Source organism: Vombatus ursinus, unplaced genomic scaffold (genome assembly GCF_900497805.2).
Source record: "Vombatus ursinus unplaced genomic scaffold, bare-nosed wombat genome assembly UNPS02015255.1, whole genome shotgun sequence".
NCBI lineage: Eukaryota > Metazoa > Chordata > Mammalia > Diprotodontia > Vombatidae > Vombatus > Vombatus ursinus.
In genome coordinates, this window is record NW_020955033.1 from 23,231,688 (window position 1) to 23,246,141 (window position 14,454).

Genomic DNA, 14,454 nt, shown 5'->3' on the forward strand with positions numbered 1-14,454 from the left:
AGACGCAGAGACAGAGAGAGACAGAGACAGAAAGAGAGGGAGAGAAAGAGAGGGAGAAAAAAGGGGGAGAGAGAGAAAGAGAAAGAGAGAGAGAGAGAGAGAGAGAGAGAGAGAGAGAGAGAGAGAGAGAGGCTCTTTTTAATGGTCAATCCCATTTCCCCTCTCCTGCACAAGGCTATTTAATGACACAATTGGGATGAAATATGGAGGAGCAGAATCAATTATTTCTACCATGCACCTGACAAGTGACTATCTCGGACCGCTTGAAGACCTGCCTGAGGCAGCCGATGCCCCTTTTGCCTCTACTTATTCCCCCTCTCCCTTTTTTTAGTTCTAAAGATTAGGAAGTTTTTCCTTATATCAGGGTTGAATCTGCCTCTCCAAAACTTCCACTTCAAGTAATGTGGTGCAGCAGATGGTGGTCCAGAGTGCCGGACCTGCAGTCAGAAAGACCTAAGTTCAGATCCATCAGACATTTACTTAGCCATGTGATCCTGGGAAAATCATGTAACCTCTGCCTCAGTTTTCTCATCTGTAAAATGGAGATAATAATAGCATTTACCTCCCAGGGCTGTTGTGGGGATAAAATGAGATCACATGTGGAAAGCACTTTGTGCTTTAAAGTACTATACAATGCTAGCTACTATTACTGTCTTGATTCCCCCCACTGGCGCCAGGCAGAAATAGTCTAGTGCAATGAGGATAAAGAAAAGAGGAAAAGTGTACCACAGAAAAGGGTTTTTAAGGCATTGGTAACAACAATGGCTTACAACAATTCATCAATAAAACCCCCAGAGTATTAAGAAGCAAACAAGTTGGTTTTTGAAGATGAATAGCAAATACCACAATTTGCCTTTAGCTAATATCAGTGGTTATTCTCCAGGGACTGTGGCAAAGCCTGGTGGTAATTATGGTTACCATGGCATCATTTGGCATACAGATGGCATCATTTCAGCCATAGAAAATACAGGTAGGGATGCAAGAATGCAGAAGCACAAGTATACTAATCTGAATTTGTGGCATGAGTCCTCCTTTTTTCTGTCAACAGAACAATCTCACCTTTACACAAATAGATAAAGATATATCTGTATATACACACACACATATATATACTTACATATATATGTATATGTATACACACACACACACCCCATTGGCCTTCATATTTTAAAAAATATTGGGACTGACACCATCACTATACATGGAGGTCATTGTATAGACTGTCGTCTGGTTAACTTCTCTCCAGGCCTTCTCACCCACCAAATATCAACAGGCCTGTCACCGGTTGAGGCTCTGTCTCTCCCCAGCGTCTGGCTAGCCAACAGGCTACATGGGGATATTGTTCAAAATGACTCACCCCATCTGACAGCTCACCTTGACTGGTCCAGAGAAAGTGTTTACCCCCAATTAACAACATCTATGTTGGAGTATCTGAAATCCTTCAGTCCATCATCCCAGTGCTTCTTATGCTCACCTTGTTCAAGATCACCTCATTCTGTCTGTCTTTATATGCTACTGCCTCTCTGGGAGATTGCACTCTAGTTGAGCAGATTAAATACATGAAAAGTAACTAAGAACAACAGGTACTATGTAAGTACCACATAGTGGGTAAAGCCAGTAAGAGTTTCACTAACACAGGAAGGAAGGATCAGTGGTGGAGGTTGGTAGGTTCTGTATACGGAGAAAGAGGAAACTGAACGGAACCTTTCATGCTGCAGAGGGAAGAGCGTAGGCTCTCATTCCAGACAGGGGAGACATGGGATGGTTGATAAAATGTTGGACGTTGAGTCAGGAAGACCAAGACTTAAATTCTGTCTCAGATACTTAGCTATGTGACTCTGGGCAAATCACTTAACCTCTATAGCTTCATCTGTAAAATGAGAGGGTTGGATGAAATGGCCTCTAAGATTCCTTCCAGCCTCTAAATCTATGAATCCCACGTGGCACTGTGGATAGAGCACCAGGTCTGGAGTCAGGAAGACCTGAGTTCAAATCCAGCCTCATATACTTGCTAGCTATGTGACCTGGGCAAGTCACTTAACCCTGTTTGCCTCCATTTCCTCATCTGTAAAATGATCTGGAGAAGGAAATGGCAAACCACTCCAGTATCTTTGCCAAGAAAACCCCAAAAGAGGTCATGAAGATTCAGACACAACTGAAAAAACAATTTAACAACAACAAAATCATCCTATTTGTTCATATTATGAGGCAATAAGAGGCAAAGAAGACAGAGAAATGTGAGATTTGCCACGACATATTACGTTTGAATTTATAAAGCACAAGTCATAAAGGCTTGTTAATTCCTCCTAGGCAGTATGCCTATAATTCACATAGCTACTAATCAATGACTTGTAATGCTTTGAGTTATCTAGGGCACCTGGCTATGTGTGACTATGGAAGTGTCATGACTATGGAAGTCTCAGAGCATTAATCAAGTCAATCAGACCCATCTCTAAGGTACAAGGAATTAGGATAACTGTAGCTGGGCCACCACATTGAAACCCCATAACTGCTGTTGTGACTGATGACTGGGAAGTGATTCAGGAGCACAGACAGTAGGGTGGAAACAGGTGACTTGGTGAACTAGTTCAAAAGAGACCAAAATTTTTTCTGCTAACTATCATTTTATATCTCTTCTGCCCTTTGTGACAAAACTACTTGAGAAGGTCATCTACAATAGATGTCTCCATTTCTTCACCCCTTATTCTCTCTTTACCCCCTACAATTCAGCTCCTACCCTCATCATTGCACCAAAACTGCTCTATCCACAGTTACTAATGATCTAACTGCCGAATCTAATGGTCTTTTCTCAGCCCTGATTCTCCTTGATCACCCTCTTGATTCTCTCTTCTCCCTAGGCTTTCAGGACATCACTCTTCTGGTTTTCCTCTGACCTATCTGACCGCTCCTTCTCGGTATCCTTTGCTGAATCCCCATCCAAGTTATGCCCAATAATTGTGGCTGCCCCAAAGGGCTGTCTCCTGGATCCTCTTCTCTTCTCCCTCTAAACTACTTCACTTGGTGAGCTCGTCAGCTTCCATGGATTTAATTATCATTTCCATGCTTATGATTCTCAAATCTACCTATCCAGTTCTACCCTCTCTGCTGACCTTCAGTATCCCAACTCCAACTGCCTTTCAGACATCTCAAATTAAATGTCTACTAGATGTCTTAAATTCAACATGTCCAAAACTGAATTCATTGTCTTCCCCCCAAACCCTCCCTACCTCCTATCTTCTCTATTAATTTAAGAGGGTAATACCATTCTTCTATTTCCCCAGGCTTACAATTTAGGTGTCATCCTTTACTGCTGCCAATCTCTCATCTCCCGTATCTAACTTGTTGCCAATGCCTGTCCTTTGAACCTTTACAGCAACTCTCAAATATGTCCCCTTCTCTCTTCTGATACTGCCACCACTCTGGTGTAGGCCCTTATCACCTCATGCCTGGCCCATTGCAATAGATATTGTACTACCCACTGCTGATGAGTCTGCCTGCCTCAACTTTCTCTCCACTCCAACCCATCCTCCATTCAGTTGTCAAAATGATTTTCCTAAAGTACAGGTTAGATCATGTCACACCCCAACCCCTACCCCATTCAATAAACTCCAGTGGCTCCCAATTGTCTCCAGGATCAAATGTTTGGTGTTCAAAGCTTTTCATGACACCCCCCCCCCCCCAACACACACACCTTTGCAGTCTTGTTATACCTCATTCCTACCCACATATTTTTTGATCCGATGACACTGACCTCCTGGCTGTTCCACAAACAAGACCCTCTATCTGTCCTCTACAGTAATCTTCACCCGCTGTCTCCTATACTTGTTATCCTCTCCCTCTTCATTGCCTCCTGGTTGCTCAGGCTTCCTTCAAGTCTCAACTAAAATCCCACATTCTTTCCCAATTCCTCTTAATTCTAGTATCTTTTCCTCTGCTAATTATTTCCTTTTTATCCTGTACATAGTTTGTTTGAATGTATTTTTGTTACTTGTCTCCTCCATTAGATTGTGAGCTTCCTCAAGGGCAGGAACTGTCTTTTGCCTTTCTTCATATTCCCAGTGCTTAGTACTATTCCTGGCACATAGAAGGCACTTAATAAATGCTTATTGACTATCATCAAAGCAAAAATTCATGAAGCTCTCCCTCCCTTTCCCATTAAGCTGCACGTTACCCTTTTGTAATGTCTTTTTTTCTTTGTAATGTCTTTTCTTTCTTTCATTTTAATCTTATTTCATCTGCATAAAAAAAATTGTCAATGACCAGCCCTATAAATTTGTTGTGAATACATATCTTTCTAGATTTAGTAATGGGTTGTGTGTTCCCTTGTGAAAAGTTCTACAGCCAATATGGTTTTGTCTGTATATAAATGGAATCCCAGGATAAATCCCAAACTGGGAAGACCCTAGTCCAACCAATTCATTTTATAGATGACAAAACAACTCCATAAATATTAAGTGGTTCCTCCAAAGACATCTAGGTAGTAAATAGCAGAGCAGGGACTGGAATCCAGGTTCTCTGATTCTGAATCCATTATTCTTTCTACAGTTTCTCTAAAATTACTCATTTGTTTTAGAAATTTAAGTCAACCTTTGACCCAGAAATACCACTATTACGTCTGTATCCTAAAGAGATCAAAGAAAATGGAAAAGACCTACTTTTAGAAAAATATTTCTAGCAGCTCTTTTTGTGGTAGCAAAGAACTGGAAATTGAGGGGATACCTAACAACCAGGGAATGGGAGAACAAGTTGTGGTATATGATTGTGATGGAACACTATTGTGCTCTAAGAAATGATGAGCAGGGTGCTTTTAGAGAAACCTGGAAAGACTTAAATGAACTGATGCAAATGAAGTGAGCAGAACCAGGAGAACAGTACACAGTAAGAGCAATATTTTATGATGTTCAATTGTGAATGACTTAGCTATTCTCAGCAATACAATGACCCAAGACAATTCTGAAAGATTTATGTTGAAAACTGCTGTCCATCTCCAGAGAGAGATCTGAGGAATTTAATGCAGATTGAAGCATACTTTTTTTTACTTTATTTTTCCTGAGGGTTTTTTTGGGGTCTGTTTTATTTTGCAACATGGTTAATACTGAAATATGTTTTGCATGACTTCACATGGATACTTCATATCAAAATATTTACCTTCTCAAGGAGTGGGGGAGGAGTGGGATGGAGGGATAGAATTTGGAACTCAAAATTTTTTAAATTGAATGTTAAAAAAATTGGGGAAATATTTAATGAAATAAATGAAAATATATTAAAAAAGAAAGTTGAGTCAGGATACACATAGAGGAAGAATGAAGCTAAATAAACTTTCCTACTAAATTTCAACTATCATTCATTAACCACTAATTTCATCTTTATTTTCCTTTTTCTGTAAGGAGAAATGTTTAACATATCCGAGCAAAAGAGGTATTTCCTAAGTCCTCTTATCTTGTCCTCTATCAGAGAAATCAGCTAGTACTTGCAGCATATATAATTAATTGGTCATTTCCTTAGGCAAAAGCACAAACTTAGCACATATACTCCAGGTAGAGATAACTACAGAAACAATTCCCACAATGTGAATTTTTTTTAGATATCTAAATGAACTAATATCCCTTCCATACCTTGCCCCAAAATTGCCCCACCTGTTTCCATACCTATTTGCATTGCTCCTATCAAGTGCTACTCATAAATTCCCTGACTTCTTTTAGCTATTAAAGTGCCAACCAGTTGGAGAACATTGTCAATTTTCAAGGCCATTGTCTGCTACTTCTACCTCTCTCTCCTCAATATTTTTCCTCATGAGGTACCTAAGAAAATCCTTCCTACCTCTTTCGGAAGGTATAGAATTCCTGAAGAAATAGACTATTGTGTAATAATCATATTCCACACTATTTTGCTCACTTGCTCCCACCTCTTTCTATATTTGTTTTTGTATTCATAGTGTTCCTGGGTCACTAGCCATGACCTATTAATGGAGAGGAGAAGCACTAGGCTAGATAGAGTCAGGTTATTTAAGGATATTAGAAGGGGGGGATCAGGGGGAGTGTTCGATAAGCAGATAAACACAATAAATTGTTGAGGAAGCTAGGTGTCTTGTCTGTAAAAAGTATAATTTCCATAAATTTACCCAAAATTAAGTTGTAAATGGTCATGGCACCAACAAGAACATGTGGTGTTCCTGAGATATTTTCTTACTTCTTTATTTATATAGAAGCCCTATCTCAGTGAAGATACGATCATTACTACTACTAATACTAACTCACATAAATGTACTTTACAATTTACAAAGTGATTTCTTCGTAACAACCCCATGAGACTGGTGGTAGTGCAAAAACGATTTTCCTCATTTTAGAGAAGAGGAAGCTAAGTGTCAGAGAAATTTGGTGACTTGCCTACAGTCACGCAGCTAATCAGTTCATAGGATTTTAGGGTGATGAACTAGATTCAGTCCTTCCAATCTTGAACATGACAAAATTGAGGCCCAGAGAGGTTTGCTCAAGGTCACACAGATAATACTGAGACGCAAACCCAGATCTTCTAATTCCAAATCTAGTCTGAGCCTGAGCCCAAACCCAAACTGTCCAAGTCCACTTTCAATCAACAACAGTTTTCACCCCTGCATCTCTGATAATGATCTTTGGCTGTAGTTGATGGGTAGGGCTTTTTTGATTCATGCTGGTACATACTGGCGAATTGTCAGCCCACAGGCATAGTGTACTGGTAACAACAGTCCTACATGATAGTGAGGTGCCTTTCAGATCAAAGGATTTGCTGTTAGCAGGATGATTTTGTCAAAAGCACTATTTCTGCTTAGACCTCATGGTGATAAAGTTCAACGGTGTGGTGACTTAGAAAAGAACCTGTCCCTAGAATCCAGAAAATGGTCAGAACCGAGAAAGGACATCCCCAACTCTTAATCTTTGATGTAAAACATCTAGAAAGCCAAGGAGAACAGTGTACGGAAGGAGATTGAAATCCATGGAGCAGAGTGAAAACTTGGCTCAGATATTCTCTCCCTCAGGAAAGGGGCCCAAGTCTGCATTTTAAATATGCGAGAAAAACAATCCACAAGAATCAAAACAGAGTGGGGGTACTTCAGTCTTAAGCAGGGCTTGTTACAGTTTTATTAAAGGAAGAAAGATCAAGAAAGGGTCCTTTCTTCTGGAAGTGCTATACCTTTTGCCTTCTTTCCTTGGGGCTGTTTGATGATGAATGTGGCATTAGAGATACTTTTACTAAATAAAGGTCAAACTTCAGGATACCTATTTTAAAGTTCAACAGAAGGGGGAAAATGCAACTTGCCCCAACAAGATGTCAGTAACTTCATGTGGAAAAGAGCAACTAAAGACAGGAAAAAAAAAATACTCGCAAAGGCAGTACAGGGTATCCTCATCCTCTTCTGAGATTAGTACCTCGTTATTTATATGATGTCTCTCCCATTAAAATCTGAGCTCCATCAGAGCAGGGACTGGCTCCCCTCTATTTGTATCCTCAGTGCTTGGCACATAATAAGCATTTCAAAAATGCCTATTTACTAAGAAAATTATTCAAAGCTGTCCTATTTTTTTGTGTTTCCTAAATGTCCTTTTGTTCTTTTCTGTTCATCTTTTTTAAATGATGATGACACTCTTTTCTTTCTTTTCTTCTTTGTTTTGGCATTTTTTTTAATAAATCCTGCCCTGCTCACTCCCACTTGTCATGATTCCACCTATTATGATCTGCTATAGTTCATGTGATTCTTCCCAGGTTTCTTTGAATCTAACCCTTTCATCATTTCTTATGGCACACTAATATTCCATTATGTTTACATACTGTAATTTAGGGGCAGCTGGGTGGTCTAGTAGATAGAGCACTGGGGCTGGAATCAGGAAGACCTGAGTTCAAATCCAGCCTCAGACATTTCCTAGCTATGTGACACACACACACACACCCAGCATGTCACTTAACCTCTAAATGCCTCAATTTCTTCAACTGTAAAATGAGGATAAGACCACCTACCTCACAGAGTTGCCATGAGGCTCAAATGAGATGATATTTATAAAGTCCTCAGTATAGTGCCTGGCATATAGTAGGTGCTTATTTCCCTCTAATAATTTATTCATTCATTCCCTAATTAATGAATTACGTAATTTTAGTTTCCAGGTCTTGGCTACAGTATTTATGCATATGGGTCCTTTTCCCCTTTGTTTGCTCTCTTTGGGATATATGTATAGTAGTCGTATCACTGAGTCAAAGGTTATGCACAACTGAGTGACTTTTTTGGGTATAATTCCAAAGTGCTTTCTCGAATGACTAGACCAATTCACAACTCTGCCAAACAGTTCATTGGCATGCTTGTTGTCCCACATCCTCTCCACCAAATGTTATTTCCTTTTTGGGTCATCCAATCAAATTGGTATGATATAGACCCTCAAAGTTGTTTTAATTTACATTTCTCTTATTATTAATGATTTGGGGCATTTTTTCATATGGTTGTGGCTTAGCTTAGAATTCTTCATTGAGAACTACTAGGTTCATGTTCTTATATATTTAAATCAGTTCCCTATATATCTTGGATATCAGACTTTATCAGAGAAGCTTGCTGTGAGGTTTCTACTCCCCCCACCCCCACCCCAAAATTTCCTTTTAATTTTAACTGAAATTATTTTGCCTGTGCAAAATGGTCTTATGTGATTAAAATGGTTTGTTTTATTTCCTGGGGTCCCCTTTGCCCTGTGTTTGCTAAAGAACTTGTTCTCTATCAATAGTTGTAAGAAGTATCTATTACTTTCTGGCTCCTCTAATCTGTTTAAAATGTGATTTTTTTTAAAAATCTAGGTCTTATGTCCCATTGTAGCTTATTGTGGTGTGTGATGTGAAATGTTAATCTAAATCTAATTTTAACCAGACTTTTCCAGTTTTCCCAATAATTTTTTTTCAAATAGTTTTCCCTTTTTATCCAAGTAGTTGGGGTCTTTGGGTTTAATACTATACTGCTATAGTGTTATGTGAATTATTCAGGACAAGTGATAATTTTGGTATGCTTTATTTGGTGAAAGCACTGGCCATGCATGTGTGATTCAACTGCATGAGGCTGGCTCAAAACATCTATTATCTTGGCCAAACAAAACCATATTGGGCTCATTTCCCTACCTTTCATTCTCTGGCATATGAATTCTGGATTTTATGTACCATAACTAACTGATTCTTATTAATATTTTGTAAATTCCCACATAGAGCATTTAAGGTACCACTATGACCCAAATGACTTAACCCTTTGAAGCCTAGAACTACTATCCTGGAACCTTCATTGTCCAGATTGGTGATTTTCTCAGTTTCCAACTACATTTAGGTTCAGCTCCAGTTAAGAGTGAAGTTTCACTTCACTCCCTGGCCATCTTCTCACCAGTTGCCCTAAGGTCTGGGCCAGATATCATGTCCCAGAGAACTTTCACCAATAAAATTCCTTCTCTAGGACCCCACAGTCCTGACTGGTAGTTCAATGATGACCCGACTCCTTTAAAAAAAACAGCAAAAAACAAACCTTCAAACTCAATGAATAAACATACATTATGTAAAACAATATAATTATTTCCTAAAAATATTGCTTATAAGAAACATGATTCAATTCTCTTGTGAATTTTAACAAAAGAAAATTTTGATAGATGTGTACTCTGGTCTTTCTTACTCCAAGTCTTCCACTAATAGAAACACATAAACAGTATAAATTATCTAACTACCATCATCTCTCTTCTGACATTAAACACACACACAATACAATTCAACCTTTGTAGAAATGAGCACATTCCCTCTTCAAAATGTCAGACAGATGTAGGGAGACTTGGGAGCAACTAGACTGACATGTGTTGTTGGCAGGGGAGGAGGCCAAAGGTCTATAGCCTCTCAGATCTTTCCAGTTGGCAGGGGTGGTTACAATTTGCATTTGAACAGAGGGGGTGAATTTCAAAATGTTTCTTTAACCCAGGGGGACTCAGTCTCTTTTCTCTTTTAGGCCTTAGAAAAATTTACGTCAGAGAATATGAGAAGACCTAAGAACTAAATTGGTTTCTGCCCATGAGTTAGGTGACAGTTGAACTGAAGGACATAAGACCAAGGCTAAGGCATTTCAGAGAAGTGTTTAGCAGTTACTTGAAGAGTTCAGAAGAAAAGAAGCAGTTAACAGAAGAGTTCTAAGCAGAGTTCAAAGGGTATAGCTGACCCTTAGTCTCTGCCTTTGCCACTGTACCTTCTGGTACAACATGGCACTGATGAATTTCTTAACCATTGGCTTGAGAGAGCTGACTGTGAAGGCTGTAGGGAGTTTCATAGTAATTGGGTGAGAATGCTGGCTGAAGGCAGAAGGAGCCTTTAGAAAAAGCCTAATCTGATCACAGTATCTCTGGAAGACTGACTTTCAGTTAGCACTGAAGCTATCCCTATAGTTGAGGCACACAGAGCCTATGCCCCGCCCCAACCCCACTGGACGGTGGAAGCAATTGGATAGCTGGTTGACAGATCAGTTGGAACAAAGATATTTCATACCTGTTGGGGTAACAGTGGAAGAAGCCCAACCAGGAGTGGTTAAGATCGAGCACTTGGTAGAAGAATAGCTGAGACTCAGTGTCTGGCAGGGGACAGCTGAGATACGACGGAGAGCGATACTTGGCATAGTGGCAACATGGTGGCATCAATCAGAGAGAGCAGCAGCTAATGAAAACTTTTAACTGCAGCATCAGAGACGTGAGTTGTCCCTCTATTTACGTGTCCTAGTCATATATGCTTCCTGCGAAAACATTCCTTCATATTGGTGCCTTGGCCACCTACGTCCACATGTGCGGTAGTCACATAATTCCTATGAGGGTCCATTTTCTCCATTGTATATGTAGTCATAGCTCAAGGTTTGTGAGCAGATGTTGTCTACATTAAATAATTTTCATGGCAATTTGATTAAAATACCTTTCTTTAAACCATTTCCCATGACTGACTGGTAAAAGTAAAACACATCAGTGAAGGTTTATGAGCTATGGTTTGGAGAGGACCATGAACCCCAAAATATCTGAACCTGGAGCAGCTAACTAGGACTCCAGAGGGAGAAGGGGGCCCTGTTAACTATACTATAGGGGCTCCTCTCAGATCTCCAATTGGGATGCCCTGGAATCCATTGAAGAAATAATCATCTGGGATCTCCATTTTGAATTCCCTATGTACTGTGGGTATCCATTGGGGAATTTTTTTTCATTCTATGATTAGTCACCAAGGTTTTCCAATATTTCTTTTTCTTTTCTTTTTAAACAGGTCAAACTTTTCAATTAACTACTGAGTTGTTATACAGTAAGTTGAGATGCCACTGACAAATAGTTTAGTCCTATAGTGACTGAGTTGTGTCTTAAAAAGAAGGGAAAAAAATATGGATGACAAAACTTTAGAACAGTGGTGTACAGCTATGCACTTGGATTTACAAAGAGGATTACTTGTTAGAGGAGTACCTCGTGACCTAACAGACAGGGACATTGAACATGTCTTACATAATGCAATAGGTATTTTGGGAAAATGTCAAGTACTGACCAAACGATATGAAGAGACAAATGTCACTTTGTCTGTTTTCTGTAAGTTGTCTGAACCCATAGACTATTCTAAAATCCCTAGTGCAATTAGAGTAGGAGAGAATACCTGGAAACTGGTCATTAGACCCCCCTCTGAGGAAGAAGAGATAGAAAGGAAGCTCAAGACTGTCCTACAAAGGGAAGGACTGTCTGAAGATGATGTGAGACATGTAGGAGGGGAGTCCAGACCTGGAGAGAGTGATCAAGATGAACCCAAGGTCGAGCAAGAATCTCAATCCGACAAATTAGGAAGCTTCTCTGGGGAAAACCCATGTCCTCCTGAAGAGGAACCATATGACTCTTGGATAAAACATGCCACTGAAATATTAAAGCAGTGGAAAGTAAATGATATGGAAAAACAGAAAAGACTAATGGAAAGTCTCAAGGGACGAGCATTTGATCTTATACGTATTTTGAAATTACAAACCCCTGATGCTACTGTGTTAGAATGTCTGCAAAAGCTAGATAAAGAGTACGGTAGTGCGGAAACTCCACAGCAAACTTATGTCCAGTTTCTTACCACCTTTCAGCACGAGGGAGAAAAACCCTCTGAGTTTGTCGTGAGGGTGGACAAACTGCTGCAGAATTTAGTTGTCAAAGGAGCGGTGAGGCCCAATGAAGTGGATGCTGTTAGACTGGCCCAAGTAAGTTCTGGACTGTTAGATGATAAAGACCTACAAGTACAAATAATTAAATTGGAAAAAGAGAAACAGCAGATTGGATATGAAGAGCTAATGGCTATAGTGAAATTGTATGAGAACACACTCGATTGTGGAAACAGAACTCCGCAACACAGAAGAATGCTTTCCAAAACATCTTCTCAGATGTTGCCTACAGAAACGAGAATGGAACCAAACCACAGTCACCCAGGCACGAAGGCCGAAACTCTTAAGATGCCTGTTGAGAAATGGAATACTGGTCGGTGCCACTTCTCCCAGAAAAAAGACAAAAGATTGTGGGGGCAGAGATCAAACAGGCCTGAAGCTAGAACATGGCCAGTAGAGCAAAGACAGAGGGGCCCCGGGATATTCTGCAGCAACTGTGGCCTAGATGGACATACAAATACAGGATGCACCCAAAGAGCAAATACAGAATTGGTTAAACAGAAGCTGATGTCCACCAGCCTGCCTTCAGTCCATAAAGATGATGGATCTGGTGATAGAAGTGAGCCTAGATCCCGAAGACCTTAAGACAGAACTCATTGCTTGTCGTGCCTGGGAATTTTCCACAAAAGGCTGTGCTATCAGGAGAGGTGAATTTTGTTGTAATCTGCCTTGCCTTGGTGGTTCCAGCACGACAAGCAACAGGAACAACTATATGAAGAAGAATTTGGAGGGAGTCTCAAGGACTCAAATTTTGTCCCCAAGAGGGTCACCTTACTGTTGAATGAAAGAAGTTGTAGCTGTGCAATGTACCATTAGTATAGCTGTATAATACACTGGATCCTATATAAGAAGTAGTGGGTGCTGCCCATGACATTCACCCAGTGAACAAGTTTAGTTAGCTATGATGTCCCAGAGAAAATGGAAGAAGGTGGGTATTTATGTCATCAGATGATAACATAAATACATCAGATACCCCCTCTCTGAGTGTCTATAACATATGTTATATATGCAAACATAATCTAGATATTATGTTCCATATTGTTAATATGTTTTGTTATATTGTTATGCTTCATTGATATATAATGTACATGTTTTATTATATTGCTAATTGCAGTGTTACAGTTATAATATTGTGTTATATATGCTAAGTGTTATGTATTACAAGGAATTTATATTTTGTTTTAAATGTATGCTCTGGTATGTATTCGGTTTAGAAGTGCTTATTATTTACACCCTTATGGGACTATATAGAACAGTTATAATAATTGCATATAAATATCTTATTTATGATGTTTATTATGCTATAAATGATATGTGCCAAAAATGTTATTCATATGCCCATGTATTTTTTACAAGTATTTTACTGGAGTAGGGGGGAATGGAGAGTAGGCTAAAGAAACTACACCTTTCCTTTCACTGGGCTTCTCAAAAGAGAGGCTTTTTACTCACAGTATCCCCCAGTGGATGTGATGAGTGAAGGAGCTGGTTAACAACTCAGCTGGAATAGAGATACAAACAACAGATACACCTGGTAGAAATCAACCAAGACAGAGCATCATGTGGGGACCAGTGAAATCTGACATTCGGCAGAAAGCAAGACCATTATGTCGTCAGTAAAAGACAGCTGCAGAAGTATCAGTTGTTCCTCCCTATATGTGACCTGCACGGGCACCCTCCCCTCATGTGTTGATAAGCTACACATACTTCCTGTGAAGGTCTCCTTCTCATCAATGAGTATATAATGTTCATAGGAGAGCGAGCTCAAAGTTTATGAGGAAAATGTTCTGTTCTTTATTTACATTGTTACTTAATTAAAAGCCTTTGTTACTTACTTTGTGTTCTATAGCTCATTGATAAAGGTAAAACATATCAATAGGGGCTTATTAGCTGTAGTTTGGAGAGAATTCTGACCCACAAAATACCTGGGACCTAGAACTTGGGGCTCAGAGTGAGGGCAAGTCTGTGGACTACACAGGAATTTCCACTACAAACTATCTGGGGGGTAAAAAAGAAATGGTTAGTTCTCCAGCTCTAACTTCTGAATATATACAGTGATTAGGAGCTCTTTACTTCACAGGGGAAGCTTATTCTATTGTTGGGGAGCAAAATTCTTATGCCAATCTAAAAATCTGCTTCTGCCCCTTGGTCCTAGTTGTGTCCTCTAGAACTACAAAAAAGAAATGCAATTCCCCTGTCATAAAGTAGAATTTTCTATATTTAAACACAGTTGTTATATTCTCCTTAAATCTTTAATATCTAGGCTAAAAATCTCT

General features: G+C 39.5%; 2 protein-coding genes across 2 annotated transcripts in view; one reads left to right on the forward strand and one right to left on the reverse strand.

Annotated features, from left to right (window-relative positions):
- LOC114031802 (laminin subunit alpha-3-like) overlaps nt 1-14,454 on the reverse strand; it is a 325,671-nt gene that overhangs the window by 218,006 nt on the left and 93,211 nt on the right. The window lies entirely within an intron of this gene.
- LOC114031803 (paraneoplastic antigen Ma1 homolog) lies at nt 11,381-12,766 on the forward strand. The gene has a single exon (XM_027846942.1). The coding sequence runs from the start codon at nt 11,381-11,383 to the stop codon at nt 12,764-12,766; it is 1,386 nt and encodes a 461-aa protein (XP_027702743.1).

Excerpts from the sequence above, each read along its gene's own strand:
- LOC114031803 (XM_027846942.1), top strand. The coding sequence starts at position 11,381 with ATGGATGACAAAACTTTAGAACAGTGGTGTACAGCTATGCACTTGGAT.